The 27,966-nt window shown below is 34.7% G+C and overlaps 4 protein-coding genes across 9 annotated transcripts; 3 read left to right on the plus strand and 1 right to left on the minus strand.

Annotated features, from left to right (window-relative positions):
• The first annotated feature begins 2,239 nt into the window (after positions 1 to 2,239).
• LOC141679976 (uncharacterized) lies at positions 2,240 to 6,652 on the plus strand. The gene is made up of 10 exons (XM_074486325.1): positions 2,240 to 2,281; positions 2,387 to 2,620; positions 3,005 to 3,405; positions 3,681 to 4,149; positions 4,276 to 4,383; positions 4,609 to 4,804; positions 4,915 to 5,082; positions 5,303 to 5,384; positions 5,495 to 5,813; positions 6,116 to 6,652. Exons 1-10 carry the CDS (start codon positions 2,240 to 2,242, stop codon positions 6,650 to 6,652), a joined length of 2,556 nt encoding a protein of 851 aa, XP_074342426.1.
• A 2,214-nt stretch (positions 6,653 to 8,866) lies between these two features.
• Positions 8,867 to 15,834, plus strand: LOC141678094 (glycosyltransferase BC10-like). Of its 3 annotated transcripts, none has more exons than XM_074484327.1 (11): positions 8,867 to 9,269; positions 10,642 to 10,758; positions 11,284 to 11,384; positions 11,642 to 11,713; positions 11,854 to 11,935; positions 13,151 to 13,231; positions 13,695 to 13,736; positions 14,007 to 14,081; positions 14,347 to 14,406; positions 14,776 to 14,906; positions 15,392 to 15,528. In XM_074484327.1, the coding sequence occupies exons 1-10, from the start codon at positions 8,937 to 8,939 to the stop codon at positions 14,902 to 14,904; spliced, it is 1,092 nt and encodes a 363-aa protein (XP_074340428.1). In that variant the 5' UTR covers positions 8,867 to 8,936; the 3' UTR covers positions 14,905 to 14,906; positions 15,392 to 15,528. The 3 variants fall into 3 exon arrangements, with proteins under 3 accessions (XP_074340428.1, XP_074340426.1, XP_074340427.1); XM_074484325.1 differs by having other exon boundaries at positions 8,874 to 9,269; positions 14,760 to 14,906; positions 15,392 to 15,834; XM_074484326.1 differs by lacking the exon at positions 14,007 to 14,081 and having other exon boundaries at positions 8,877 to 9,269; positions 14,760 to 14,906; positions 15,392 to 15,834.
• Positions 15,835 to 16,324: 490 nt separating this feature from the next.
• Positions 16,325 to 17,301, minus strand: LOC141678045 (uncharacterized). The gene is made up of 3 exons (XM_074484231.1): positions 17,020 to 17,301; positions 16,914 to 16,937; positions 16,325 to 16,818 (listed from the first exon to the last, which is right to left on the minus strand). The coding sequence occupies exons 1-3, from the start codon at positions 17,255 to 17,257 to the stop codon at positions 16,508 to 16,510; spliced, it is 573 nt and encodes a 190-aa protein (XP_074340332.1). The 5' UTR covers positions 17,258 to 17,301; the 3' UTR covers positions 16,325 to 16,507.
• Positions 17,302 to 18,747: 1,446 nt separating this feature from the next.
• LOC141679097 (uncharacterized) lies at positions 18,748 to 26,086 on the plus strand. Of its 4 annotated transcripts, none has more exons than XM_074485584.1 (2): positions 18,748 to 20,778; positions 25,331 to 26,086. In XM_074485584.1, exon 1 carries the CDS (start codon positions 19,603 to 19,605, stop codon positions 20,200 to 20,202), a length of 600 nt encoding a protein of 199 aa, XP_074341685.1. In that variant the 5' UTR covers positions 18,748 to 19,602; the 3' UTR covers positions 20,203 to 20,778; positions 25,331 to 26,086. The 4 variants fall into 4 exon arrangements, with proteins under 4 accessions (XP_074341685.1, XP_074341684.1, XP_074341686.1 ...); XM_074485583.1 differs by lacking the exon at positions 25,331 to 26,086 and adding an exon at positions 23,573 to 23,895; XM_074485585.1 differs by lacking the exon at positions 25,331 to 26,086 and adding an exon at positions 21,055 to 21,157.
• The last annotated feature ends 1,880 nt before the right edge of the window (positions 26,087 to 27,966 follow it).

The following is a 27,966-nucleotide window of genomic DNA, read 5'->3' on the forward strand; positions in this document are numbered from 1 at the left end:
ATTTAGGAACCACGCCTTTACCCGCCCCTTAAAAGACGTTTCCTAGATAATATAAATTACCCATTTTTTTTATCATAAAGCAACAAAAAAAGATATATGTATGTATGTGCTGTGATTGTATCTATGCATATGATGGTATGGTAACACGCATTTAGGAGCTGAAATAGGAGTAGGTCCCTTCATGACATCCGGTAACCATACATTGCGCAGACTTAGCAACCACCGCACCGTCAATTAATAGAACATCACAGAAAGTAATAATTAAAAAATTGATTATTAGATATCATGTTATTCAACATTTTGAATAAATTTTAAAATTCAAAACTCCCACGATTAGTTATAAATGATTTTGGGCAAGCATTTGCAGCAAAACCAAAAACCTATATGAACACATTCCTACTAATTCCCAAAAAATATAAACTTGTGTCAAATTAGAACTAGCGAAAAATATTTTTGTGTATTATACAAAATATTCTATCATGTTAGCCAACTTGCAATTGTACTAGCTCATTATCCCATATTATTCCATCTGCTTATGCGGATTAGCTCGTATACCCCACTATTCAATTAATTTGTATCCAATTAGATATTTTTCGAGAATTGTTATTCTCGTCACAAACGAGTAAAAAATTGATATTTTTTCCTTCACTTTGTTACGCATGACTGTATATCTTTGTGAATTACTTCAACATAAATTACGTATCAAGGTTTTAAAAAAAATAAAATTATTGAATGGGTAAATTTAAGTCTTTAACATGCATTTTCGTTGGGAAAAAAAGTGAGAATAAGTCATTGGGTATTCGTATTGAATCTTACTGTTTTTTGCCCGTTATAGTTGGTCAATAATTCAAAAAAAGGTTATTTTTGACAATATTTTGTTGAAAATCGGTTAAAATTATCGTTCACTTCATTAATGTTTGGTGTTTAAGCAGGTAAAATTATTCACTTCTTCAAAAAAGTGTTAATATTGTATATTTTGCTAAAAAATCTTTATATTTAATATCTTTGTCAATTATAGATTTCTTATATTTTTCAATATATTTATGTTACTCACTCATCTACTTGTTTCTTAATCAAATTTAGATAATTTTTATATAAAGTTCTTGAGCATTAATATACATAACTTTGTGCATTATAATTCTAATAAGTGATAAATATTAATAGATATTATATATAATTTATATTAAAGTCCTTGTTCTAAAATTCTAAAATCGGAATTATTTGGTAAAATTACATTTCAGTGATTAATCGGACAATCGCAACATGATTGGAAAAAATTTATTTAATTAAATAATAAAATCTAATTCTATTTAAATTTCATTTAGATTCCATAAATTTACAAAAATAATACCAAATATCTTTAGTTGAAAAATATCAAAAATATCTGAAACGGATTTTATCCGCATTTCATCCAATTTAAATCTGAATTAAACCTGAACTGAATCACATCCAAAACGACCTGAATGATCTATACATATATCATAGTCCGAAAGTTGATCTGATCTGAAATATTGATTCGATCCGGAACTGATTTTCGAATTACGAGGTGGCACAAGATTGTGTGCATGTCGCCTTGAGGCATTTGCTTTAGACTCCTTTATTTCTTGAAGGTGACCGTTTTTGAAATGACATATGCACTAAAGCTTCAATATAAGAGTAAAGCCACCCGGTCATGTATATAAATTTATGGTGAAAAGGCTTCAAATTCGAAGGCATCAATTTATCAACCAATAAAAAAGAAGTGAAAGGTCATGTATATAAATCTCTGGTGAAAAGGCTTCAAATTCGAAGGCATCAATTTATCAACCAATAAAAAAGAAGTGAAAGTGTGTGTATGTTAGGGGAGTTAGAAATTGACAATTATAAACAATTAAATGAAATAATAACAGAATGTTCAAAATAGGCGGGAAAGTTAGTTAGATGTGATGTATTGCTTTTCAGTATATAAGCTTGTAAAAATAGTTTGTTGATAAACTTGCTTATAATACAATCATTGACTCTCATTTCTCATCTTCTTCTTCTGTTTCTCATCTATTTCTTATATTTTACTTGTACTTTCATTCATGTTCTTAGTTGTTAGTATATGATTCTACACACTAGTTGATCATATATCATTGCTATCAGAGCGATCGATTCTGCAAATCATGTTCATCAATAACACGTAAAATTCAGGATAAATACAACCTATAGATACATATAATGAAGATCAATCACGGATAAAATAAGAAAAAACACGGCGATGGAGAGTCAGTCACGGAATCGTGATGCAATTGAAGAACAAGTTCGATCTCTAGAGCAGTAACAAGGGGTACAAACTCAGAAACTGCACCAAATCGATGATGATTTAGCATAATTTATAAACGTGGTGGCTATAATTGAAGGACAGCTTGTTCGAGATCCAGAAATTAGTTCAAGAAATGCAACAAGGCACACTAATGTTGAAACAGGTAATCGTAGGTCTCTTAAATTCGTGCCTAAACTAGAATTTCTGAAGTTTGATGGTACAAACCCTAGGAGTGGGATGAAGAAATGTGCTAGATATTTTGATCTGTGTAAAATTCCTGCGGATCAGAAAGTTGACTTGGCATATTTATATATGACTGATAAGGTTGAAATTTGGGTCAGTAGTTACTTGTCTGGTAGGAGAAATGTAGATTGGGATGATTTTATTGTGGATTTGGTTGCTAGATTCAGAGTTGACACTACTCAAGTTGTAGAAAATTTTAATAAGTTGTGTCAAGATGATAATCTGGAAGCCTATATTGATGAATTTGAGAATCTGAGATCTATCATGAAATAAAATAATCATGTTTTGCCTAATAAGTATGTTCTTGATAGTTTTATTGGGGGAATGAAAGCATATGTTAAGCCTTTTGTAAAGGCCTTCTAACCAGGTACTATTGCAGAAGCAATAGATTATTCTAGGTTGCAGGAAGAGTCTCTTGTTGTAACTAATGCTAAATTTTCAAAGCCTCATGTGTTTAATCAAAATGTGACCAAGTAGGCATATTCTCAACCTTTGTTGGCTAACAATAAACCTCCACTTTTGCCTACACCTGTGTCAGAAATACAAAACAAGAATAATCAGGTGACTTTTGCTAAGAATGCTCAAGGTCCTAGACATAATAGATATATTCCTGCTAATGTTAGGGCTGGGAAAATAGTAAAGGGGTTATGCTATTTTTGTGATCAAGCTTATGAGAGAGGACATAAGTGTAAGTTTAAAGAACCTCAATTTTTTACTGTTGAAGTACCTGGAGAGGAAATGGATGAAAATGTGGTTGAGCATAATGGAAATGACGATGACACAGTTGCTGGTGATCCTTGCATTTCAGTTAATGCTTTAGTTGGGAATCATACATTCCAAACTATGAGGGTTGAGGGAGTAGTAAAAGGCAAAGTACTGTATATATCTTGGTAGATTCTGAAAGTACACACAATTTTGTGAATTTGCAGTTTGCTAAGGAATTAGGGTATTCTTTGGAAAGGATACCTCATCAAGCTATTACAGTGGTTGATGGTAATCATATCTCTTGTACTCATATATGTAAGAACTTTACTTGGGAAATGAATCATAGGGAGTTTAGTACTGAGGTAATGCTGATTTCCTTAGGGAGTTGTGATATGGTTCTAGGGGTATAGTGGCTGAGTACTCTATGATCAATTAACTGGGTATTCAGGCAACTTAAAATGGAGTTTATATTGCAAGATATACCAGTAACTCTGAAAGGTGTGATTCCAAAGAAATTAAAGTTACCAAATAAGAAATCTTCTGCAAAATTATTGCAAAATGCTTCTCAATTGTGTATGCTTCAGCTTATTGCAGTAAAGGAACTAGGGAATAAGGTACTTGTTGAAGAGAATGAGGTTCAATTGATGACAACAGTGGATGATAAGAATCCTTATCCAGAATTAGATATTTTAAAAGACAAATACAAAGCTGTATTTGATGAAACTCAAGAATTACCACCTCAGAGAGGGATACATGATCACAGAATACCATTACTACCAGAATTCAGCCATGTAAACATTAGACCATATAGATATCCTTTGAAGCAGAAAGATATTATTGAACAATTGGTTCAAGAAATGTTAGATAGGGGAATAATTCAGGATAGTGCTAGTCCATTCTCTTCTCCAGTTGTTTTGGTGGGAAAGAAAGATGGAACTTGAAGGTTATGTATTGATTATAGGGAATTAAATAAAAGAACAGTCAAGGACAAATTCCCTATACCAGTTGTTGAAGAGCTTATAGATGAGTTTTCTGGTTCTCAGGTCTTCAGTAAACTTGATCTTAGATCAGGTTATCACCAAATGAGTCTTGATCCTAAAGATGTTTATAAAACAGCTTTTAAGACTCACAGAGGGCACTATGAATTTTTTGTAATGTCTTTTGGATTAACAAATGTCCCCGCTTCTTTTTAAAGGTGGATGAATTCTGTTTTCAAATCACTATTAAGGAAGAGTGTTCTTGTATTTTTTGATGATATTCTTGTTTATAACAAGAATCTGACTGAGCAATGGAGTCATTTGAAGGAGGTATTACAGCTGATGCAGTAGAATCAAATGTATACTAAGGAATCTAAGTGCAATTTTGCAATGAAAAAGGTGGAATATCTGGGACATTTCATTTCTGGTCAGGGTGTAGAAACTGATCCCAGAAAAATATCAGCAATAGTACAATGGTCAGTTCCTAAATCAGTAAAAGATTTAAGAAGTTTTTTGGGATTGAGTGGTTACTACATGAAGTTTATTAGGAATTATGCAATTATTAGTAAGCATTTAACTGACTTGCTTAAGAAAGGTTCTTTATATGGGATGACAAGGCTCAAAATGCTTTTGAAAGACTTAAGGAATCATTGAGTACTTCACCAGTTCTTGTTGTTCCTGATTTTTCTACTACATTTGTGGTAGAAACAGATGCTTCTCAATATGGGATTGGAGCTATTTTAATGCAGAATGATCATCCTTTAGCATTCTTTAGTAAAAGCTTGGGATCTAGATGGCAAAAATTATCAATGTATGAGAAAGAACTGTTAGCAATTGTGACAGCAGTGCAAAAATGGGAACAATATTTGCTAGGTAATCATTTGTGATTAGAACAGATCATAAAAGTTTGAAGTGGCTTCTGCAGCAGAAAATCTCTACAGTTTTCCAACATTTCTGGTTATCTAAATTTTTGGGTTTTGATTATGAAATCCAATATAAATGTGGTAAGAAAAATGTTGTTGCAGATTCTTTGTTTAAAATTCAGGGTTCTGAGGTGTTATATTGGCAATTTCTTTGGTTTCATCTGATTTAGAGGAACTCATTAGAAACAGTTATAAAGGTGATGCTCATATCTTACAAGTTGCGGCTCAATTGCAAAATCAACAAATGGTTCAGTATTATAAATTACTGGGAGGATTGTTGTACAAGAAGAATAGAATTTTTGTTAGGCCTGAATCTGATTTGAAGTTGAAAATTCTACAATGGCATCATGTTACACCTGAAGGGGTCACTCTGGTAGAGATTTAACAGTAAAAAGGGTCAAACAATTGTTTAGCTGGAAGGGTTTGACTAAAGATGTTAGACAATATGTAAGGAATTGCCATATTTGCCAAACTGCAAAATATGATGTTGCAGCATACCTTGGACTTCTGCAACCTTTACCAATTCCTACAGAGGTATGGGTGGATATATCAATGAATTTTATTTCTGGATTACCTAAGTCTCAAGGAAAAGATGTGATTTTTGTAGTGGTGGACAGGTTGAGTAAATATGCACATTTTATCAGGTTATCTCATCCCTTTACTGTTGTACAAGTGGCTCAGGTATACTTGGATAATATCTTTAGGTTATATGGATGGCCAAGAAGTATAGTGAGTGATAGAGATGCCATCTTTCTCAGTCATTTTTGGCAAGCTTTGTTTTCTATCCATGACACTGACTCGAAATTATCTTCAGCCTACCATCCAGCTACTGAAGGACAGACAGAAGTGGTCAATAGATGTGTGGAAACATATCTTAGATGCATGTGTAGTACTAATGAGAAGGAATAGAGCTTTTGGTTGCCTCTTGCTCTCACTATCATACTTCTATCCAAAAAACTCCTTATGAGATAGTTTATAATCAGGTTCCTCTACTACACTTGCCTTACTTAGCTGGTGAGTCTTGTAATAGAGAAATTGATAGAAGTTTACAAAGGAGAGAAGCTATGATTTCTGATCTTAAACATCAGCTAATTAGAGCACATGATAAAATGAAGTATTACAGTGACAAAAACAGGTCTGAGAGAAATTTTGTTGAAGGGAAATGGGTATGGTTGAAATTGCAATCATATAAACAGGAATATGTGCAAATCAGATTGAATAATAAGCTCTCTTCAAGGTATTTTGGACCTTTTCGGGTTGTTTCTAAGATTGGAAATGTGGCTTATAAATTGAAGTTACCAGCTGTAGCTCAAATACATGATGTGTTTCACGTATCTCAATTGAAAGCTTTCCATGGTCAATTGCCAGTGACTTCTCATATCCCTTACTGGATGCAACATACAAATGGAAAGAAAATTCCTGCTGCTGTGTTGGATAGAAGGGTAGTTAAATTTCAAAATAAGGTTCAGGTGCAGTATCTAGTCAAATGGGAAGGTCTGTCTGATCATGAATCATCTTGAGAGATAGCGGAGACTTTTGAGCAAGAGTATCCTCAGTTTGCTATGGGAGTTTAGAAATTACTTACAGCCTTGAGGACAAGACTTTTTTCAAAGGGGAAGGAATGTTAGGGGAGTTAGAAATTGACAATTATAAAGAATTAAATGAAATAATAACAGAATGTTCAAAATAGGCGGGAAAGTTAGTTAGGATGTGATGTATTGCTTTTCAGTATATAAGCTTGTAAAAATAGTGTGTTGATAAGCTTGTGTTGATAAGCTTGGTTATAATACAATCATTTACTCTCATTTCTTCTTCTTCTTCATTCTTCTTCTTCTTCTTCATTCCTCCTCCTCCTCCTCTTTGAAAATAGATCGGACGTTATTCCGGTTCTTCTTCTTCTTCTTCTTCTTCTTCTTCTTCTTCTTCTTCTTCTTCTTCTTCTTCTTCTTCTTCTTCTTCCTCTTCTTCTTCCTCTTCTTCTTCCTTCTTCTTCTTCTTCTTCTTCTTCCTCTTCTTCTTCATCTTCTTCTTCTTCCTATTCTTCTTCCTCTTCTGTTTCTCATCTATTTCTTATCTATTTCTTATATTTCGATTGTACTTTCATTGTTATTCTTAGTTAGTATAGGATTCTACACACTAGTTGATCCTATATCATTGATATCAGAGCGATCGATTTTGCAAATCGTGGTCATCAATAACACGTAAAATTCAGGATAAATAAAAACTATAGATACATATAGGAAGATCAATCACGTAGAAAATAAGAAAAAACACGGAACTAATTTTGATCCTATATCAGTGTATATGTATGTATAGGTATTTGTATACATATCCGAGAGGCAACAAAATCAGCACGAAATTCTTTTTTGAAGATGAAACCTAATCACCTAAATCAGTTAGAGATTGTTCGAAATCGCGGAACTAATTTTGAACTCGATAGATTCTTCGTAAATGAGCGGTAAAGAGAGAGCTCGTTGAATCCTCAATTGTAGTTTAAGTCATAATTTTTGCAATATGAATATTCACATTTGGCCCATATTAAAAAACATATCCAAATAAAACACATAAATTTTTTATTGGGCCATATTCTTAAAATTGGTTTGGTTTGGTTTGGATCCTAATATATGATTGTGGGCCCACATCAACTTACAAAAATTTAGCTGGATTCGAGTGTGAGCCTGATTTGTGTGCAGTTCTTCCAGGCGCGTGTTTATCGTTAGCGAACAAAAAGAGGGCGTCAAATTATACAACGTAGAAAAAACATAAACCCCTCGCAAGTGCAACACCCATCCACATCCAGGTGGGAGGAAGTTGTATGATGAAATATATACTATAAAATTAATTAATTAACATAAGGTTGTAGGTAGAGCTAGCCAAACGAGCGGTTTGGCTCGGCTCGTTCGTAATTCGGCTCGTTAAAATTCGTATAATTCGGCTCGTAAACGAACGAATAATTATTCGGCTCAAACCGTCTAATCCAACGATCCGAACACGAATAGCATTTGAGGAAATCGGAACCGGTCCGGAACCGGCCCGGAACCGGCTCGGCTCGGCCCGGACCGTGTAATTCGTAAGCGAATAGAGCAGCAGAAAGCATGTTTTAACCGCGAATAAGTCGTTCGTCTGGCACGCGAATTATTCGCTATTCGCCTGGCACGCAAATTATTCGCGAATTATTCGCTATTCGCCTGGCACGCCAACGATCAACTCCAATTATTTGATACCGTCCTCTTTTCCTTAAAAATAATACAATTTCAATTATTTTTAAAAAACTAACTTTTTAAAAATACGATTAAAAATAAAATATTACTAATCTAATAATATAATCTAAAAAATATTGAAATATGTTAAAAATCGATGATAATCTTTTTCAATATAAGAAAATGTAAATAAAAAACAGAAAACAAAAAATAAATAAAATAAAAACAGAAATTCACTGAAACATAAATGCAAAAATATAGTTGACTGTACAAATAAAAATCAAAACATAAAAAAATCTAGTATATTGTACTAAGTAAAAAACAAAACATAAATTTTTTTAGTACACGATGCGCAGGCACGTGCGCCACACCCAACCCAACCTGACACAATTCTATTCGTTATTCGCCTATTCATTCATTCGTTATTCGTTATTCGCCTATTCATTCATTCATTCGTTATTCGCCTGTTCATTCGTTTATTCGCTTGTTTGCCAAATTCGTTATATTCGCGATCCGTTCACGGTTTCATATTCCTTCTAACCGGCCCGACACGGCACGGCACGGCACGCTCAACTTTACGGGCCGTCCACGATCTACCTGAGTAATGAATCGGACCGCCGGAAATTCGGTCCGGCCCGCACGGACCGACCTTTTGGCCGGCTCTAGTTGTAGGAATGTTCTAGAATCACATACAACAGCGATGACAAAGAAGCATCGAACCTCACGCAGATCAGTATGGAAGTTGTTAATCATAGTTACAATTGGTGTGTGTATAATAGGTCTACTCATAATCACTAAATTAACTCCTCAGCTGCCTTCCCCAGCTCCTACTAGAAGAATTTCTTCTCAATTCTACACTGGAAACCCTAAAATCGCATTTCTCTTTCTCGCTCGTCGTCATCTTCCCCTCGATTTCCTTTGGCAAGCTTTTTTCGAGGTTTTCAATTTTTATTATCTTATGCATTCCTTGTGTCCTGTCTTCTTTTTTTAGGTGTTATTATGTATTTGATATTTAATATTTGGATGACATGATTTCGCTGATTAAAGTAGGGGGAGTTCTTTTTGCTTCACATACATCGAGTCCAATAATTGTTTTTATAAATTTGTGATTGCAATTTCATTTAGCTCTGTTTTTTTTAAATGGAATCATCATAGAATGCCGATATATACTTTTCAATTTTGTACAAGTACACAATACAAGTGTTTATCTATGCGTTTTTTGCCTTATTATGTTATTTTCTGCGAGGAAGGATCAAATAGATTTAACAAATCGAAACAAGGAGGATTATATAGAAATTTAAAAGCTTAGAAACTTTGGTGACAATGACAATTTTTGTGAGGTTAGAAGGAAACACAAGGTTACATTTATGTAAGAAGGTAAAAAAAGACGCCTTTGCATTTCTGTAACTTATTTGAACTACACATCTTAGATTCAGTATGACTAAGGGGGTGTTTGGTTCGTGGTTAATGAGGCCGGTTAACGGGAATCGGAACCTCAATCCCATATTATATTGTTTGGATTTACAATCTGATGGTTGGGAATGGGAAGCTCATTGCCATTAGATGGTTAAATCATACCCTCTTTACCCCTTGGGATATCATTTCATACCTATTCCCATACCCCTCATTCCCATTCCCATCACCGATCAAATTGGACCTTAACTCTACTAATAAACGTGTCTCAGTTTGAGCATATGGTGAGGGGTCAACGACGCTCAAATTTGGGGCGTTTCCTATTTTGTATATTTTATTTAAACTTCTGTACCAGAAAAAATGCCATCTCCAATAATAGGCCCTGTGGCTGTAAAGTATATCCCGAGTCTCGACCATCCCTACCATTTTGTATGTGACGATTTATGCATCTCAGTTAGGGTCATATTTGAAGGTTAAAGTCTACAATTGTTTATACTTTTGATAATTGAATTTGAGTTATAGTCGCTTATGACCTTCCCCTTCATGCCCTGTGGTATAGAGATATCAAGTATATTACTTCATAGGTTTTGTTTAATTGTAACATTCCCTGTAACGATTCACTGATGAGGCTCAAGGTATGCCACATTTACCATATGCCGGCTTTTCTAGTGTATTTACAAAAATCCACTGTAGTAAAAAATTCCACATATTTGCGAAACTTCCACCTTTATGTAAATATTATAAAAAATTATGTTTACAGAATTTTTAAATTCTTGACTCTAGTTCCGTTATAAACCTTTGTTCAGATTGTTGTTTGCATCTATGCATTGCTATCTGGAGTCCATATCAGAACCTCTAACTTATTTTTTAAAATTGTGGACTGGGAACCATTGCAGAATGCTGTGCTCGCTAATTTCTCGATTTATATTCATTCGGATCCTGGTTTTGTGTTTGATGAATCGAGTACAAGATCTGCATTCTTTTATAATCGACAATTGAGTAATAGTATAAAGGTGCGCCTCTCTCTCTCTCCCCCCCCCCCCCCCCCCCCCCGCTCTGTGTGTGTGTGTCTGTGACCGTGTGTATTAATGTGTATATACTTAAATATGTAATCTCGAGGGGCACAGAGTTTAAATTTTTGTATAGATAATCATATTATATTTAGATTATCCATCCCCAACTTTATCAATTTTTAATTTTTGGAATGATAGAGAAGTTGAGGGAGGGAAAAGGATACTCAAATTATGGTAATACTATTTTCTTTGATAAAAAAAAAATGAAGATGTGTCCCTAAATGAGCTGGGTGGTATCACCAGGTATTAGTTAATTCAACTTCGGTGCTTTTTCCCTTTTTTGTCAACTATGACAATTAGAAGAATTCAAGATTGACTAGTTTTATTTATCACATTTCAGTATAATTATCACCTTCTAGACTATACAGTATACACACACAAGTATGTTGACTATCAAAGATGTTATGTGCTCTGGATGAGTTGTTTTTTTGTTCTATAGGATTAAATAAGATGGTGATGGTGCAGGTAGGCTGGGGTGAGTCTAGTATGATCCAAGCTGAGCGATTGTTACTTGGGGCAGCACTTGAAGATCCAGCTAATCGAAGATTTATCCTGTTATCTGACAGGTTATCTATTTGGTCTCGCTGTTAGAAGCGTGAATTCAATATTTTTAAAAACCATGAAAATAATTAATAAATAAACATCATTATCATTTGCCCTTTAATAAACACACACACACATACACACACATATTCCCATAAATGTTGAGGGTATTTTCTGGCCTCCTTGGTTTCATGCTTTTTTCCTCAGGACCCCAATATTTCTTCCGTCCGTATCATATTTGATTAAAGATTATAACTGACTCTTGTTTTTATTTATGCAGCTGCGTTCCTTTGTACAATTTCAGTTACATATATGAGTATCTGATGGCTTCACCAAAAAGTTTTGTTGACAGGTAAGAAAAAATATTTTATTCTGATGTTACTATTTAGAATCTTATATATTAATGCACTATTTAGCAATTTGCATTTATTTGTCTTCTGTAGTGGGTATTGAGGTTATATTCATTTTAGATGTTTGATGTCTATGTTCTAGCTTTCTTGATAAAAAGGAAGGGCGTTACAATCCGAAGATGTCACCTGTTATACCGAAAAGCAAATGGAGGAAAGGATCACAGGTTATGCATCTTGGACTTTAATCTATATTTGTTACCACTTTGAATGATTATATACAAAATATATTTTATCATACCAAAAACTGACATGTCATGATTAAGGCGGTGATGGTGGGGGAAGTGTAGTCTGGTTATTGTATCAATATTTTTACTTATTTTCGTAGGGTAGTGACTGGGTTTTATGCTGGCTTATGATTATGTTAGCGATTATTTGTAATATGAAGGTTGCTACTGGCCAGGCTACTATAGACTTCGACAATTTTCTAAATAATCTCATCCTTCATTACCCACCTTGTCTAACTCATTACTATGAAGTAAATGTAGGCACTACCACCCTGATAAAGAGTCTGCTTCAAAATCGTGAGATATCCTAGGATTGTTGCAAAATATAAACTTGTTAAAAGTTCGTTCGCTTGTCCGTCCTCGACTCTGTTTAAGTTTCTTCTATTCGAACATGTTTTTCGGATAAACAAATCCCCATTATAGTCCACCTACACAGTTTCATAATCATATCATGCACGTATATAGCTTTGCCTAGACAAATTCAGTGGACGGCTAGAAAATTTAGTCGATGCACTATTCATCTTCAGTTAATTGAAGGCTTGTATAAAATTATGCTGCTTCTGACTGATTATCATAAAAACTTGTGCGTTAACAAAACATGATTTCAAATAGCTAGATGTTATTACTGTAAACTCCTGTTGGTTGTCTTACAAGTAAAATTCTTGAGTTTCCTCAAGTTCTACCCTTCGTTTTAATGATACTCATTGGTAATTGCTTTTCCTGAAGCATTTCTTCCAAAACTACTACACATAGAAGGCAATGACAGGAAGTCAACAAACAACAAATGACTTGTCTCTCTTTCCTCTATACAGCATGACAGGGTTTGATTTTGGAGAGGTCTGACATGTAACAAGCTGGAATTTGAAAATATGTTTTTCTGTGAATGTTAATAAGAAATATGTTAGCAATAATAAAATACTTCTTTCTCTTAAGTTTGAAAGCTAGTTTAATCTTTAAATAGCTTCTTGTCTAGCTTGTTAACTTTATGTGGTTTAGTTGTTTCTTATCTTGTTCTTGAAATTAAGGCATTGAAAATGAGATCCATTTTGGTTAAATATCACACACACACACACACACACATATATACACATACACACACACACATGTGTGTGTGTGTGTAACTCTGCGCCAACAGTTCTGATTTGGAAATTTCAGTGGATAGCTTTGGTTCGGGAACATGCAGAAGTGGTTGCAGATGATGAGATAATCTTACCGGTCTTCAGGAAATTCTGCAAGGTACAACCTTCCATTACTTGTGTAATTCATAGCCTAAATGACAATCCGGAGAAAGTAAGAAAATAACAAAACAGGTAATTGACCTGTTAGAATGAATCTCTGAATCATTGCATTCTAAATTTTAGAGAAGTTATATGTTTGGTAATTTTATTTATACTCTTCAAAAACTCCCTAGAGTAATTGATATCGACTATAGAGAAACTGAATCTTATTGTAGATACGAAAAGAGCTATCTATATTCTACATCTTCTATCTTCTTACCGGAGCCGGGCATGACCTGCTTATATGTCTGAGAGCAAAAATACAATTATATTGCGTCAATATGAATTCCAAATGTAGAACTTGGCTAAAAAAATGGAATTCGACATTTGGATTTCATCATTTTGTGACGCGTAACAAAAATAAAAAAGCATTTATGTTGTTTATGCATGCTCTAACTATATTTCCATCATCTCTGTTTCAGAGACGCCCACCAGTTGACGTTGGTAAAGGAAGACTGAATTCTGTAAGTTCTATGTTTTTATAGCTTAAAATGTAAAAAGCTGATATACCAGTGTCTGCAGGTCAACATTTTATATACATACATGTACATTCAGTGGGAAATATTATCATCACGTTATTCTCTTATTAGAGATGGGTCGGATGAGACTTTAAAAGAAAGACCTGTCTGCAATAAAATTTATAAGGAACGTGTTGACAAACCGTTCTTCTTTGTGGTTTTGAGAATTGTGTAATGTGAATTTCTAAGTGAATGGTGGCTCTGTCACTTTTGTAGGCCCGCCATGTTTATAAAAGTTACAGACAGATCCAAGTGATATGGACATTTTGGAAAGCATATAATGTAATCAAGGTTGCTTGAAGAGTCCATCCATTGCTTTTTTAAATCAGTTACTGAAATAGAATTCTGGTTCTTCCAAAGTATCTTGAATTAGATTAGCCAAACCGGAAAAGGCAGATTCTTTGACGGTTATTATCAATTATCACATATGGTTAAAAAGAAACTTTGAGCTGGGATAGAGTTTTCTACTGCCTTCTTTTTTGTTTATGAATATGCTTTACCACAGTCCAGTATTTGTTTTAAGTATTTTTAACATCTAATTTTATTACAATTGCAGAAAATACAGAAGCAACATAATTGTATCCCAGATGAACACTATGTGCAGACATTACTTGCGGTAAGCAATCAATATCTGTTACAATACTGTACCCTAGATTTTTGTAATTGTGCGTGCTCACGTTAATTTTCTAGCAACTTAGTTTACCTGAACACTGATTATCACCTAATTGGAAGAGTCTAAATTGAAAAAGTCTATATTAACAAAAATCTTAGCCTTTTATTAACTCTTCGGAATCCATATTAGAGTCAGGATAATAAATCTGTTCAACAAGTGAAAGCAGTGCACATGTTACGTGTGTTTTGTTTCGAAACTAATTTTCACTGTCAACAGTACTTTCTTTCATGGTTATTTTTATGGTGGTAGTGTCTTAGGTTATCTTCTATTCAGCTTGTCTATTAATTCTTGGCTAGATGAGTGATCTTGAAGGTGAACTTGAGAGGAGAACAGTCACTTACACTTCGTGGAATCAATCTGCGACAAAAATGGAAACAAAAGGCTGGCATCCATTTACATTTAGCTATGCAAATGCTGGACCAGAACAAATGCAGAAGATAAAGGTGTGATTATTTACCAGAGTTAGTTTTCTCTTTTTTGGTTTCTCTGAATATGTTATTTATGTCTACTGACATAATTGTCTTGTTCATTAACGATAGCTGATTGTTGCATTAAAATGTCAGATTAGTCGGTATGATCCAATAAGGTTTCAGTTTATGTTTTTAATGTTTTTATCATATTATCAATATTACACTTCCTCCTTACCGTAATATACTACTATGATTGAGTTTATATTTTCAAATCTACTTCAAATTTTAAATAAAAAAACGGTATTAGTTTATTTGATATAATATGATATGTTAATGGAATTATGAAATTCTTTATTTTACTAGCATCTGAGACATTTATTACATTAAATTGTCAAGCAAGTGCATTGATTTGAATTTCAAAGTGAGCCCGGGTTAGAAAAACAGCACTTTTTCTTATGTGTTCTTGGCCTCTCAGCTCGTATACCTGCTTCTCATTACAACTCTCTTTAATATTACAGGATATTAATCATGTATATTATGAGACTGAATTCCGGACTGAATGGTGCAGTAATAACTCTACCTCGGTTACTTGTTTTTTGTTTGCAAGAAAGTTTTCTAAAGGAGCAGCCATGCGACTTTTGAGTGACGGAGTTGTTGGGCATTTTGACGTCTCTACATTATTGTCAAACTCTGAACCATAATCTTAGAAAAATGCTTGTATTTTGACAGAGCATTGCTGACTAGATATCTTGCCTACCTGTACCTATGCTTGAAGGGCAGCTAGTGCATGCCCAAAACATTTTATACTCGTACAAAACAACAATACAGAAATATAAGTAGAGCTGTTCGACTTTAGCAATTAGGTTTACTGTAGGAGTGTTGCAGCCTATGATCTGTACATGTTCAGTGATTGTTGATGTAACACTATAAAATTCCATAATCTATTACTTATGGCATAATTTATAGCTGTAATTCAAGGTTTCAGTATTTTTTTCATAACTCAATTTTTTTTGGCTGTTGATTCAATTTAAAGAAACTAGCCATGGTCTAGTGGTTAGAGTTTTATCTGTTGTGGTGTTAGCAGCAGGCATATTGGAGCAGGAGAGTCCTGTTTGTTTGGGACTCAATTTATTTTTACAACTTAAGTTGGGAAATTTCAGTTATAATAAATTTTGAAATGCACTGGAAAAAAGGGACCTTGTAGTGGAAACGTACCAGCTTTATTTGGTTTCATACCTATGGTATAAAAAATTAGCACTAAAACAAATCTTGTATTAAGCAATTTATTTATGAGTACAGCTTAGGAAATTGAATTGCAGCTTCTCCGAATAGGAACAAATCCAGGTAAATCTGTGGCCAATTTGTGGGATCCAGTAGCCATTCATCAATGAAGAACAAGAGACAGTGCATAGTGCAGTTCCATTAAATTCATGGAAAAAAGAAAATGAAGCTAAAGAAGTTGTCCTTGGAAGTATGGAGGGTTTGATGATATAAGCAATGGGGAAATGCAAGTAGTATCAGGAGCTTACAAAACCGATGATGTGAAACACATTCATGTAGACAAATAGCAGAAGCAGAATGTAGGCAGCAGCCAAGGTCATCCAGCCATTATTAAAAAGGTTGAGCGGTAGATGTCAAAGGTCGTTGTTGTGTTTCCATCCATTCTGGAGTGCCCTCAGCTCCCACATTGCGGTATGCTCCTGCTGTGATCTCAGGGTTATCTCTGCCTTCTCCCTTGCTTCCTCGCAAGTTCCCATCCCGGAGGTACATTTGTCTGCCTCTTTTTGATACTGGGAAACCAACTTTTTAGTGTCGAGCAATGTTTTATCAGCGATGTGCTGGGTCTCAGTGGCTTCAGTTTCTATTAGCTTAAGTTCATCGGATAATTGATTAATGATGGTCTTCTCCATTTCTTCAGACATATCAGGATCATTCTTCATACATGCTTTATAAATAAGAAAAAAAAACATGAAGCTACGTTTGTAAAACGAGAAAGAGAGGCAAATACTGGGTAGAGGGTATATAAAGAAACAAACAAACCTGTGAAGGAAGTGAAGTTGAATCCTGTAAAAAAGGGAGCAGAGCAATGTTAGGCATGGGGGTGCAATGGAAAATAAAAAGAAAAGAAAAGGGAAAGGGGGGATACCATGAGAAATGGAGGGAAGGAAATGAAGAGAAGAGCAGTGATAGTGATGACAGAGGCAGGGAGGGCAAGAGAAACGAGAAAGCAAGGCTTGAGAAGTATGCCAATACAAAGGAGGCCCCATGATGTAACCTGTTAAGCAAATACCTAAAATCCATGTTATCACCTTCATTATTATTCTTCCCCTAAAGCTTCTTCTTCCTCCATGTTTTAGCTGCTGCTGCTGATGATATCCACTCATCTCTCTCCCCTTTTCTGGATCTTGTCTTTGAATTCTTCCTTTCCACTGCCCCCCGCCCTTGTATATATATTTATATATTTATTGTTTTCTTTTTAGATATTTCTTAAGTCCTAAAATATTAAAAATAATTAAACTACGTTATATCCTCGAATTTTAAATTTGTTTAATTTAAAGTCTACATATGATTTAGGAACATTAAATTAGGGTTTAGGTTTTAGTGCTTCCTAAACTCTAACTCGGTGTATTTATTTTTAAAATTCAAAAGGAATTATTGAATGCTAAAAAATTATAAGTGTTAAATTAGGGCACATTGTTAGATTTTAAAAATATTAAATACAAAATAAATGTTAAAAAACGTAACATCAAGTGATGTTTTCGACCCCTAAAACAATACTCTCTCAGTCCCATTGATTTCTATAGGAATGAAAAGAATACATAAATTAAGAAAAATATAATATAGTCAAAAAAGTATTAAAAGTGGGTAAAATAATGAGATAAATTAATATTTAATTTATAAAGTCGGTGTAATTAAAAAAAATAGTTAATTAATCAACATTCATTTGTAAAATTTAATATTTTTGATAATTTTTTAAATATATAGAATGGAATGAAACAACGGCCAGCTAAAACAAAGGTCAAGCAAAAGCATCATGACGCTAGATAGTGCAGTTGTTGCGTAAAAGGAGAAAAGAATTAAGTAAATGCCAGGCGGAGTAACGTTTTTCCTTTTTTCCGTTATTTTGGATCACTAATTTAGGTAGTGTTACAATATTATTTAATTATTTCATATGTATTACCTATTATTCCCCTCTTATGTTTGAGGGTATACCTAGTTACTTTAGATATATGTCTAAATGTGGAATACTAGTTTGCTTGGGTGAAATAAATCACAAACATAGTATCATAGCAATACGACCTAGGATTTCGTTGTTTATCATTTACATCCCTTTTATCACTCATGGGGCGTTTGGTTCATCTCGGGGAAAAGGAATGAAATCGAGAAAGGGAAAGGAAGAGAAAGGAAAGTAAAGACTCAGAATTATTTTAGGTGTTTGGTTCAGATCCGGAAACGGAATGAAAATTTACATGATTACATTTATTTTTTATTTTTTAATATTAAACAATCTCAATATAGTCAAATATATTTATATTATAACAATATAATATATTAACATTATAATAAATAAACAAATTTAATTATTTAATAGTATCATTAACTTTTTTAATAAATTAACATATAAATTTATATCAAAATTATTTTTAATTTATAAAAACTAAATTATAAATATTTTTAATTTTTAAAATTAATTTTGCATACTGATGTATATTTTTGGTCCAAGATTTAAATTATAATTGAAATAAGAAAATAAAAGTGAGAAAGGGTGTTCAAATACCTAGTGGGAGGTGGGGAATGGAGTTTGAGGAATAAAGGGTAAACCTACGACTAAAAAAGGGGACAGGAAATGATTGTTTTCACTGAACAAACATCAACAAAAGGAATAACCCAAATTTTTTCCCTTTCACTTTGTTGAATACCTTTTTCAACTATGATTTTGTTTATACTCCTGAATCACCTTTACATAAGTTGTAGTGTGTTTAATCAGAGTATTCCACACACTTGTTGGAACTAATTGTTGAAGATTTTAATTGGTGTGATATATATAAAGCTGGGATGTTCAAGTTATTCACTTTAAAAGAGTACAAGATTGTAAGCTATAAAGGTAAACCTCTTAACGCTTTTGGTTTATACATAGGTAATTGATTATGTATGTATATTTGTGAAAAGGGAAATCCAAATTTGCGAATGGTTGTGATTTTTACATAGTCTTGCTCTCGTCTGGGTTATGTTTTAGAGAAATTGTGAAATCAAATTACTTGTATCTGTGGTTGGAATCTTGTTTGGGGAGAGTTATATTTAGTGAGAAATTATGAGTAATTCAGAAGAGCTGCAAAGTTCCGTTATTGCTGCAATACAGGGTAGAAGTATTATGACTACCCAGTCGGCCAACATAATGCACACTCAATTGACGACCATAAAATTAAAAGGGTTAGAGAATTATAGTCGGTGGAAAAATGCAGTATCTATAAGTTTGAAGGGTCGAAGAAAAGCAGATCATTTGACTGCAGAACCTCCGGCTAAGACTACTCCAGAGGGTGCTGATTGGCATATAGATGATGCCAATTTGGTAAATCTTTTGTGGGATTGTATGGAACCTAAAGTTTCAGACTTGGTTTCTCATTGTCAAACAGTAAAATAAATATGGACTTATCTGGAACTTCTTTATTCTGGAAAAAATAATGCAAGTCGGGTGTATGAAGCTTCTCAAGCTTTCAGTCATTGTAGTATGGGTGATAAATCTGTCACTGATCATTTTGCAGAATTTTCGAAACTTAATGAAGAATTTAATGCACTTTTGCCAATTACTACTGATGTTAAGAAAATGATAGAACAAAGGGAACTATTATTTATGATGACATATCTTCGTAGTCTGCGTCCAGAATTTAGTGTGGTTTGTTCTCAAATCTTAGGGGATGTCTCGGTGACAAATGTGAATGAGGCTTTTGCAAGGGTATTAAGAGTTACTCATGAATATCCTAGTACTGTTGTTTCTCAGTCTCCCACTTCTGACAGTTCTGCGATGTTCTCACATAGTTTTGGTAGAGGACGAGGACAACGTGGACGTGGTTTTGGGGATAGAGGGGGACTGCAAGGTGGTCGTACAGGAGGAGGAAGAGGAAGTTTTGGTCAGGGTGGTTTTGGTCGTAGTCGTCCCAGGTGTTATCACTGTGGAGAAGAGGGTCATGTTATCTCCAAATGTTGGAAATTTAATGGCATATCTCAGGTTAGAAGGGCCAATGTTGCACTTAGTGAGAGCATGAATACTTTAGGATTGAATGAAGACCATGGAACAATAAAATTATCTAAAGATGAATACACTAAATAGACTGCTTCTCAAGCTAGTTCTCCTCACGCACAACCATCTTCATCCACATGTGCTTTCGTGCAAACTTCGGATGCTCCTAATGCTTATCTTTCATCATCAGGCCAAATAACATGGGTTATTGACTCGGGAGCTTTCGATCATATGACTGGTAATGCTCACATGTTTAGTAATCTGACTTCTTCTACCTCATTGCCTAATGTCACTTTAGCTAATGGTTCCCAGTCTATTATTGAAGGGGTCGGTACTGTTTCTCCGTCATCTAACTTGTCTTTATCATCTGTTTAGTATGTGCCGCAATTCCCAGTGAGTTTATTATCTGTAAGCCAGCTTACTAAACAACTTGATTGCACTATCACATTTTCTCCTACATCATGTATTTTTTAGGATCGGATGACGAAGAGGACTTTTGGATCGGGAACTGAGTCAGGAGGATTGTACTACTTCAATGACACTTCTGCAACAGCTACCACTGCTACAACCACAACATCTTGTTCTTCTTCTTTGTTTCAATTGCATTGTCGACTTGGTCACCCATCATTAGTTAAAATTAAACACATGTACCCTGAATTTAAAAAGGTGCGTTCCTTAGACTGTGAATTTTGTGAACTTCGTAAACATAGACGTGTGTCTTATATTTCTCGAGGGATAAATCGAGCAAATTCTTATTTTGATTTAGTTCATAGTGATATCTGGGGACCTTGTCCTACTACCTCTCGCATAGGCTTTCGTTATTTTGTAACATTTGTCGATGATCATTCTCGTAGTACAGGGTTATTTTTTTATAAAAAAGAGGTCTGAATTGTTCAATATCTTCACAGTTTTCTTTGCTGAGATTAAAAATTAATTTGGCAGAACCATTAAAATATTGAGAAGTGACAACGCACCAGAATATAGGACAGCCTTACCAATGACTCAATTTCTCAACTCTAATGGTATCGTGCTTCAAACATCTTGCCCTTATACCCCTGCGTAGAATGGTGTATGTAACAACTGTGAATTTCGTGACGTAATTAAGTGAATAAAGTATGATTTCTGTGGTGTGATTATAAATTATGTGATTAAATGATTTTGTTGGTTAATTGTCCTTCTTGTATATTAGTATCTGGGAACGTAAATAGATGCGTTCCAATTTAAAAAGTCAGCTAAGGGGTTAAGCTGTGTTGTCGGGCCGTCGGGTAGAACAAAACCCGTTTTAAAAAGGGATTAAAGTGTTTAAATGTGAAATATGTGTGATATGTGAAATGGAATGTTTAAGTGAGAATTATGTTCTAGTGATGTGTCAGTTAGTAAAAATAATTGATTGTGAAGCGTAATTGAAACGCTGAGCGTCAGGCCGTCAAGCGGAACGTGACCCGATACACGAAAAAAGGAGAATGATAATAAAAAGGAAAATTTTTATGATCAAGTATGAGTTGTGTTGTGTGAATATATGTGTTTGCTTTTTTGTATGCATGATTACGTGATCTATTGATTTTAAATAGATATAAGGGATTTATTTGATTTAAAATAAGGTTTATTGAACCTTTAAATATTTTTATAAAATTATTTGAGAATGGTCAATACGTGAAATTTGTTTTGTTATCTTCAAAATAGTCCTAGAGATTTTCTAAAAATGATAGACGAATTTATTTCATGATGGTTGCTTTTCAAAATGATTTTATGGAGTTAAAATGCTATTTTCAGCATAATCTTATAAAATCCATATTAAATCAACCGTTCGCTCAAAAATTATTCTGAAAATATGGTTGGAAATCTAATTTCGAGATCTATGCTCTAAAATTTTTATTAGTTTCATTCATCTTTCTGAGAGAGCTATTTCTTGAATAAATCCATTTTTCGATTGAAAATAAGAGAAAAGAGAAAAAGGAAATTTAAAAGTATGGTACAATGACCATACTACCGTTCCAAGATAATATATATACTCCGTTCCCTCCCCCTTTTCTTCTCTTCACCTGACCTCATTCTCACATTCTCTCATCTCTCACATTCTCTCATTTCTCTCTCTTTTTCTCTCTCACTCTCGAAGCTCTGTCTCCCTCTCTACCTATCTCTCGGTATATAGTCTCTCTCCCTCTCTATTTCTTTGAAACCCTCCATGAAACTTCATCCTTGTTCCATATATAAGCTTCGATTCACTTGCATGTGTGTATTTGTACTTGCATGCGAGTGTGTGTGTGTTTGGGTTCGGTTTTGCCGAGTTCTTGCTTTTTAAACTCGAGATGATGTGATTTTATGATGATTATGTCTTGCATGTGTTTGTTGCTGTGATTTTTGGAAAGAAATCAGAGGTTCAAGGTTTGAAACCCCCGAATGGGGGCACCACCGTGAAACCACCACCACCGGTGATGAACTCCGGTGAATCGGTGGTGAGTCATGATGTGTAAACTGAACTCTACTAATCATAAAACTTATTTTCGGTGTTTGCATGTGTTGTTTCTTTAAAAAGCCGAATGGCTCTTGATTTTGAGAAGATTAAGTTGATTTTGTTGATTTAAATGGTTGTGGATGTTTATTCTAGGATAATATTGAGAAATTAGAATAAATAGTGATTCAAGGATTTTGAACAATGTTTGCATGTGATGATTTTTTAAAAACCCGAATGGGTTCTTTATATTTTTAAAGGACAAATAGATTTTAGTAATGAAACGACTCGTTGATATGTAACCTTGGAAATTATTGGATAATTAGAGTGATTGGTAGATCAATTGCTTAAATGGTTGCATGCATGTCTTGATTGTTGGAAATTTCGGGTGTTCTTGTTTGATCTTAAGGGATTCAAGTTGATTTATGTGTTTAAATGAACTATAGATGTGATTTCGATTTGGTTCTAGTAAGTGCATGTCAAGGTTGAATTTTACATGTAAGCATTTAGGATAAAAGATGATTTAAACGAATAAGTGGTGACTTGATCTCAAGTTTTTATGCAAATTTGATACTTGCATGTTAATGTTTGATTCTTGGATTGTGTTTTGTGGTTATAGCCGAATGGAAATAGGTATGAAGGTGATTGATTTGATACTAAGTGAATGCATGTGCAATTTCTAAAGGTTATGTGATTTATGTGTGTGTTTTGATTCGAATTAAATGATGAAAAGAAAGGATTGAGTCGTATTGTTGTAAAGTTATATGATTGATATGATAACTCAAGTATAGAGTTTGAAATATAAGGACTAAATGTTATATGACGTATTTGCATCGTAATGCGTTATTCAAAGTCTATTTGGTCAGAGTATACGAGTTATGGTATAAGCGTGTATGTGTTTATAGAGGATATATATATACCCTTAGGGTATTGCAGTTAAGGGAAATGTTAAGCGTTCTGGGAACGTCAAGTGGGAATCTAATTAAGGTATTGGTTTTTGGATTATAGATTCGGAGCGTGAGGGCATTCAGGCTAGGAAAGGGAAAAGTATACTAGGTGGCAGTAGTTCAACTTCCGTGAAACTGGAAAGTGAATTCAGGCAAGTAACTCTACTTACTTGTGCAATTGTTATAGAGAGGATATTGTTCATGCCATGTAGAGTATTGAACTGTTATAGTGATATACCCCTGTTATTGATTCTTGAGATGCCCTGTCATTGTCCTTGTGAACCTTTTTATTAATAAGATTATTATTCATACCTTTTTAAGTAACCTTTTCTTATCTTGATCACTTGTTAATACCTTGAATTCTTGTAAACCCTATAAGAACCTTTGCGAACCCCTTTGTGTGATGATCCTTTATTCCTTTGTTTACCTTATTCCTTAATGAACCTTGAAACGGTTTTGATTCCCTAACTTGTATACCTTGTTATCATTTGATCAAGATCCTTAGCATTGAACTTTGCTTACCTTTGGTTTATTCACTTCCTTTGAATTCTTGAAATTGAACTTAAGTATGAGTTTCGACTTGAAAGAGTCTGAATGATTTCATATTCTTGGTAATGATAAAATGGATTTAGTAACCTTTTTTTTTCTAACACAAGGTTTTACAAACGAAATCCTGATGGATTGGATTGAGATGTAAGAGACTAGTGGGACTAGTCTAGTCATATAAAGAGGCTAGCGGGGCTAGTCCAGTTTAAGGGTGAAATTATGCCATAGGTACCTTAAAGACCGGATGGAGGTCGGTACGGGCTGATCACCCGTATTATTATGAATTGAAAAGTTAAAGTAGTCCAATCAAGGGTTCCATAATTATTTAAAAAGGAATTGAATTTCCTATTCAGTAATTGATCCTTTGAAAATGAAAAAGGTTTATATTGTTTCGAAAAGAGCTGATTGTGATATTGTGAAGCTTACAGCTTGTGAACCCTGATTTTGATTTTGTTGATTCCCAATGATGAAAAGATTATCGCTTTCCATTTGAAAGATCACTTGAGATCATGTTAATGATTGGTGATACATGTCGGCATTCAACCCTATCTTGAGCCTTGTTTCCTGAAAGCCCCAAAGCTTTTTCTTCATAACCCTTTCATAGCCCAAAAGACAGAAATCTGCCACCTAGAAATGTTAAAGTAGAATTCCTTGAAAACAGTAATGATATATTGTGGATTCATATCGTAGAACTGTTATATAGTTACTTGCTAAGTTTTATACTCATATATTTTGTTAAATCTAACCATGAGATATCATTACTGTTAAATCTAAGTTTTATACTCATATATGAGTCATAAAAGTTAGAAAGATACGATGGGTTATCTGTCGGTATCAAGTCGGAATCGATTATGTAAATTTGGTTTTATTTTGGGTTGTAATTTATATATTATGGTTGGTAGTTGTAATTTTGTCTCGAACTTTATCCTGTGTGATCCTCTTAGTAGTTAATCGTGGTTTATGCTTATTTATTCATAGTTTAAAGGTGTATGGGTCCTCATTTCCTAACCCCGAGATTGAGGGCGTCATAAGTTGGTATCAGAGCTATATGATGTAGTCCCCGAGACAAGTTAGGAGTAAAAAAAGGTATTTTGGGTATATATCTATATCGCGAGAGTGTTCGACTCGTATAGAGTTGAGTTAGACTATTAGGTATAGTCTAAGGAAAGTGTATATAAGCTAAAATGGTGACTAGAGTTAGGGTGTGAGTTAGAAGAAAGCTTTATTTAACCCTAATGCTGTTTCTTGGTTGCTGTTTTGTATTTTCTCTCAGGATCCCAGTAGTGGTAGTGATTCCGATTCAGAGGTTAGTTTGACCCGTACCCCAGTGGACCCTATTTCACCCTCTTCAGAGGAGCCTGTGTATGTTAGTTCAGATCCAGAGGAGGATCCATCTGAGAGTAGTGAGATTCCTATGCAGATATCACCCTTGAGGCCAGAGTCAGAGACCCCAGCCCCTGAGCCAGAGACTTAGATGCCTAATATTATGCCTGTGAGTGTTGGTGGCAAGTTAGCCCAGGATCGAGACTTTGTTTACTCCCGTATTCCTGAGTTGGGGGCTTTGGTGGATAGGCTAGCTCGAGAGTCTACGCAGAGCATTTCAGTTATGGATGATGAGTGGAGAGTTCAGATTAAGATGGTGGAGCAGGTTGCTCGGAGGAGATTGGATGAGGGACCATCCACTAGTGATGCTGATGCTGAGGCCCAGAGACTGCATAAGATCATTCGCTGGATGTTGGTTGTGTTTAGAGAGATTCTGGATGATTAGATTTTAGTATTGGTCAGGCGGGATTTTTGGTGGAGCCCGTAGTTGTTGTTTTTCAGCGCCGGTAGACTTTGGGATACTTGATCAGATGTCGGGATCCATTTTTCATTTGTTGTATTGTATCTCGGAATCTTGTAGTAGTAGTTGTTAGAAGTTAGGGGCATATATGGGGATGTTTTTCGGTTTTTCCTCTGTTTAACCCTGTTATATTATTGTACCCTATTTCAGAACTTGTTGTAACCAAACCTTTATTTATGTACCTTTGTTATTGAATCAATCATATACCTTGTTGTGCACCCTGGAAGTCTTGTAAACTATTTTGAATACCATGTTTTCATACAACCGTGTTTAAAATTTCATAAAATCATATCCTGTGCCATGAGAAAACAACATTGATATGAGGAAATTATATAGTAATAGGATTGCATGTGCAAATTGGGTAAAGCTTAAAACCCGCAAAAGAGATTTCCGTAATAAAATGTTGTTATATATCTGCCATGCTATCGTATTGCTAAATAATTGCTCAATCAGGTTTGTAAGAAATGGACAATTCACCAGATCACCAAGAAGAAGAAATCCAAACCCAAGACCCAGAAATAAATCAAGAAGCCACTATGATGAGCCGTCTTGCTCAGTTTTTGCAACAACCCATAGCCCCTAAAGTTGGAAACTTCAAACACTTTCAATCCGTTCATCCCCCAGAGTTCTTAGGTTTGCCCGACCCAATAAAAGCTCAGTCGTGGTTAAGAAAAATGGAGAAATCGTTCGAGTTAGCAGAAGTTAATGATGAAAAGAAAGCTCAGTATGCAAGTTATTACCTAAAGACGAGGCGAGTTTCTGGTGGGAATCTTCTAAGGCTTTCCTTGAAAGAAAGGATTTGTCGTGGGAGAATTTTACTGAAATATTTCTGGAGAAGTATTTTCCAAGTTATATGCAAGACAAGTTGGAGATGAAATTTTTGGACCTTAGGCAAGAAGATATGTCGTAGCGGAATATGAAGTGAAATTTTCAGAGTTGTCTAGATTTGTACCTGAGTATGTGAATACGGAGGTGAAAAAGGCCAAAAGGTTCCAACAAGGACTTAGGCCGTGGATTCGAAGTCAAGTAGCACTATTAGAGATCAAGAACTATGCCGCCCTAGTGCAAAAGGCAATGATAGTGGAAGGAGAGCGTGAAGCTGCAAAAAGAGAAAATGAAGGTAGGAAAAGGAAGTTTGAGAGCTCGTAGCAAGAGCAAGGAAGTTCAAAGTTCAGAGGAAAGTTTGGGAATAATGGTGGAGGTCAGAACCAAAAGTTTCAAAAGTTTAAACCCGGTAACGAAGCCCAGAAGAACCGTTTTCAGAAGGCAGGACCTCCGGGAAAGGATAGTAGACCTCAAATCCAAGAATGTAAAGTTTGTGGGAAGAAATATCCGGGGAGATGTAACAAGTTGGATGTGACCTATTTCAAGTGTAACCAGAAAGGGGATTACTCATAAGAGTGCCCAAATGGAGCAAAGAAGCCTGACTTAACCTGTTTCAAATATGGAAAGGTGGGCCATATAGCCAGGAACTGCAAGGAGCCTGTTCAGAAGGCCAATGTTCTTAGGATTGCTGGACCGCCGCCTCTCCCAACACTAACAGCTCAACCCAGAGCTAGAACCTTCAATATGTTAATGAAAGATGTTGTGCAAGATGTGGATGTGGTGGCAGGTATGCTTGTTATTAACTCAGTAGAAGTAAAAGTATTGATGGATTCTGGATCAACTAGATCTTTTATATCTGAAAGTATTCTTGATAGACTAAATTGTGTTGCGTACCCTCTGGAACCTAACTTAATTATAGAGGTAGCAAATCAAGAGAAAGTCATTATTGATAAGGTTTGTCGCGAATGTGTTGTGGCTATAGAAGGTCGGCACTTTTCTGCTGACTTAATCCCTTTTAAGTTAGGAGAGTTCGATGTTATACTTGGAATGGATTGGTTTTCAAACCACGAGGCGCAAATAGAGTGTAAAAGTAAGAAGGTGAAGTTAAAGACCAAAGATGGTATCGAAGTGATATTCAAGGGGAAAAGATAAGAGAAGAAATTTCTAACAACCATGGAGACGAGGAGATTGTTACGTCAAGGATGCGAAGCTTATTTGGCTCATGTCAAGAACGTGAAGAA

The sequence above is a fragment of the Apium graveolens genome, chromosome 8 (assembly GCF_009905375.1).
Source record: "Apium graveolens cultivar Ventura chromosome 8, ASM990537v1, whole genome shotgun sequence".
NCBI classification, from domain to species: Eukaryota; Viridiplantae; Streptophyta; class Magnoliopsida; order Apiales; family Apiaceae; genus Apium; species Apium graveolens.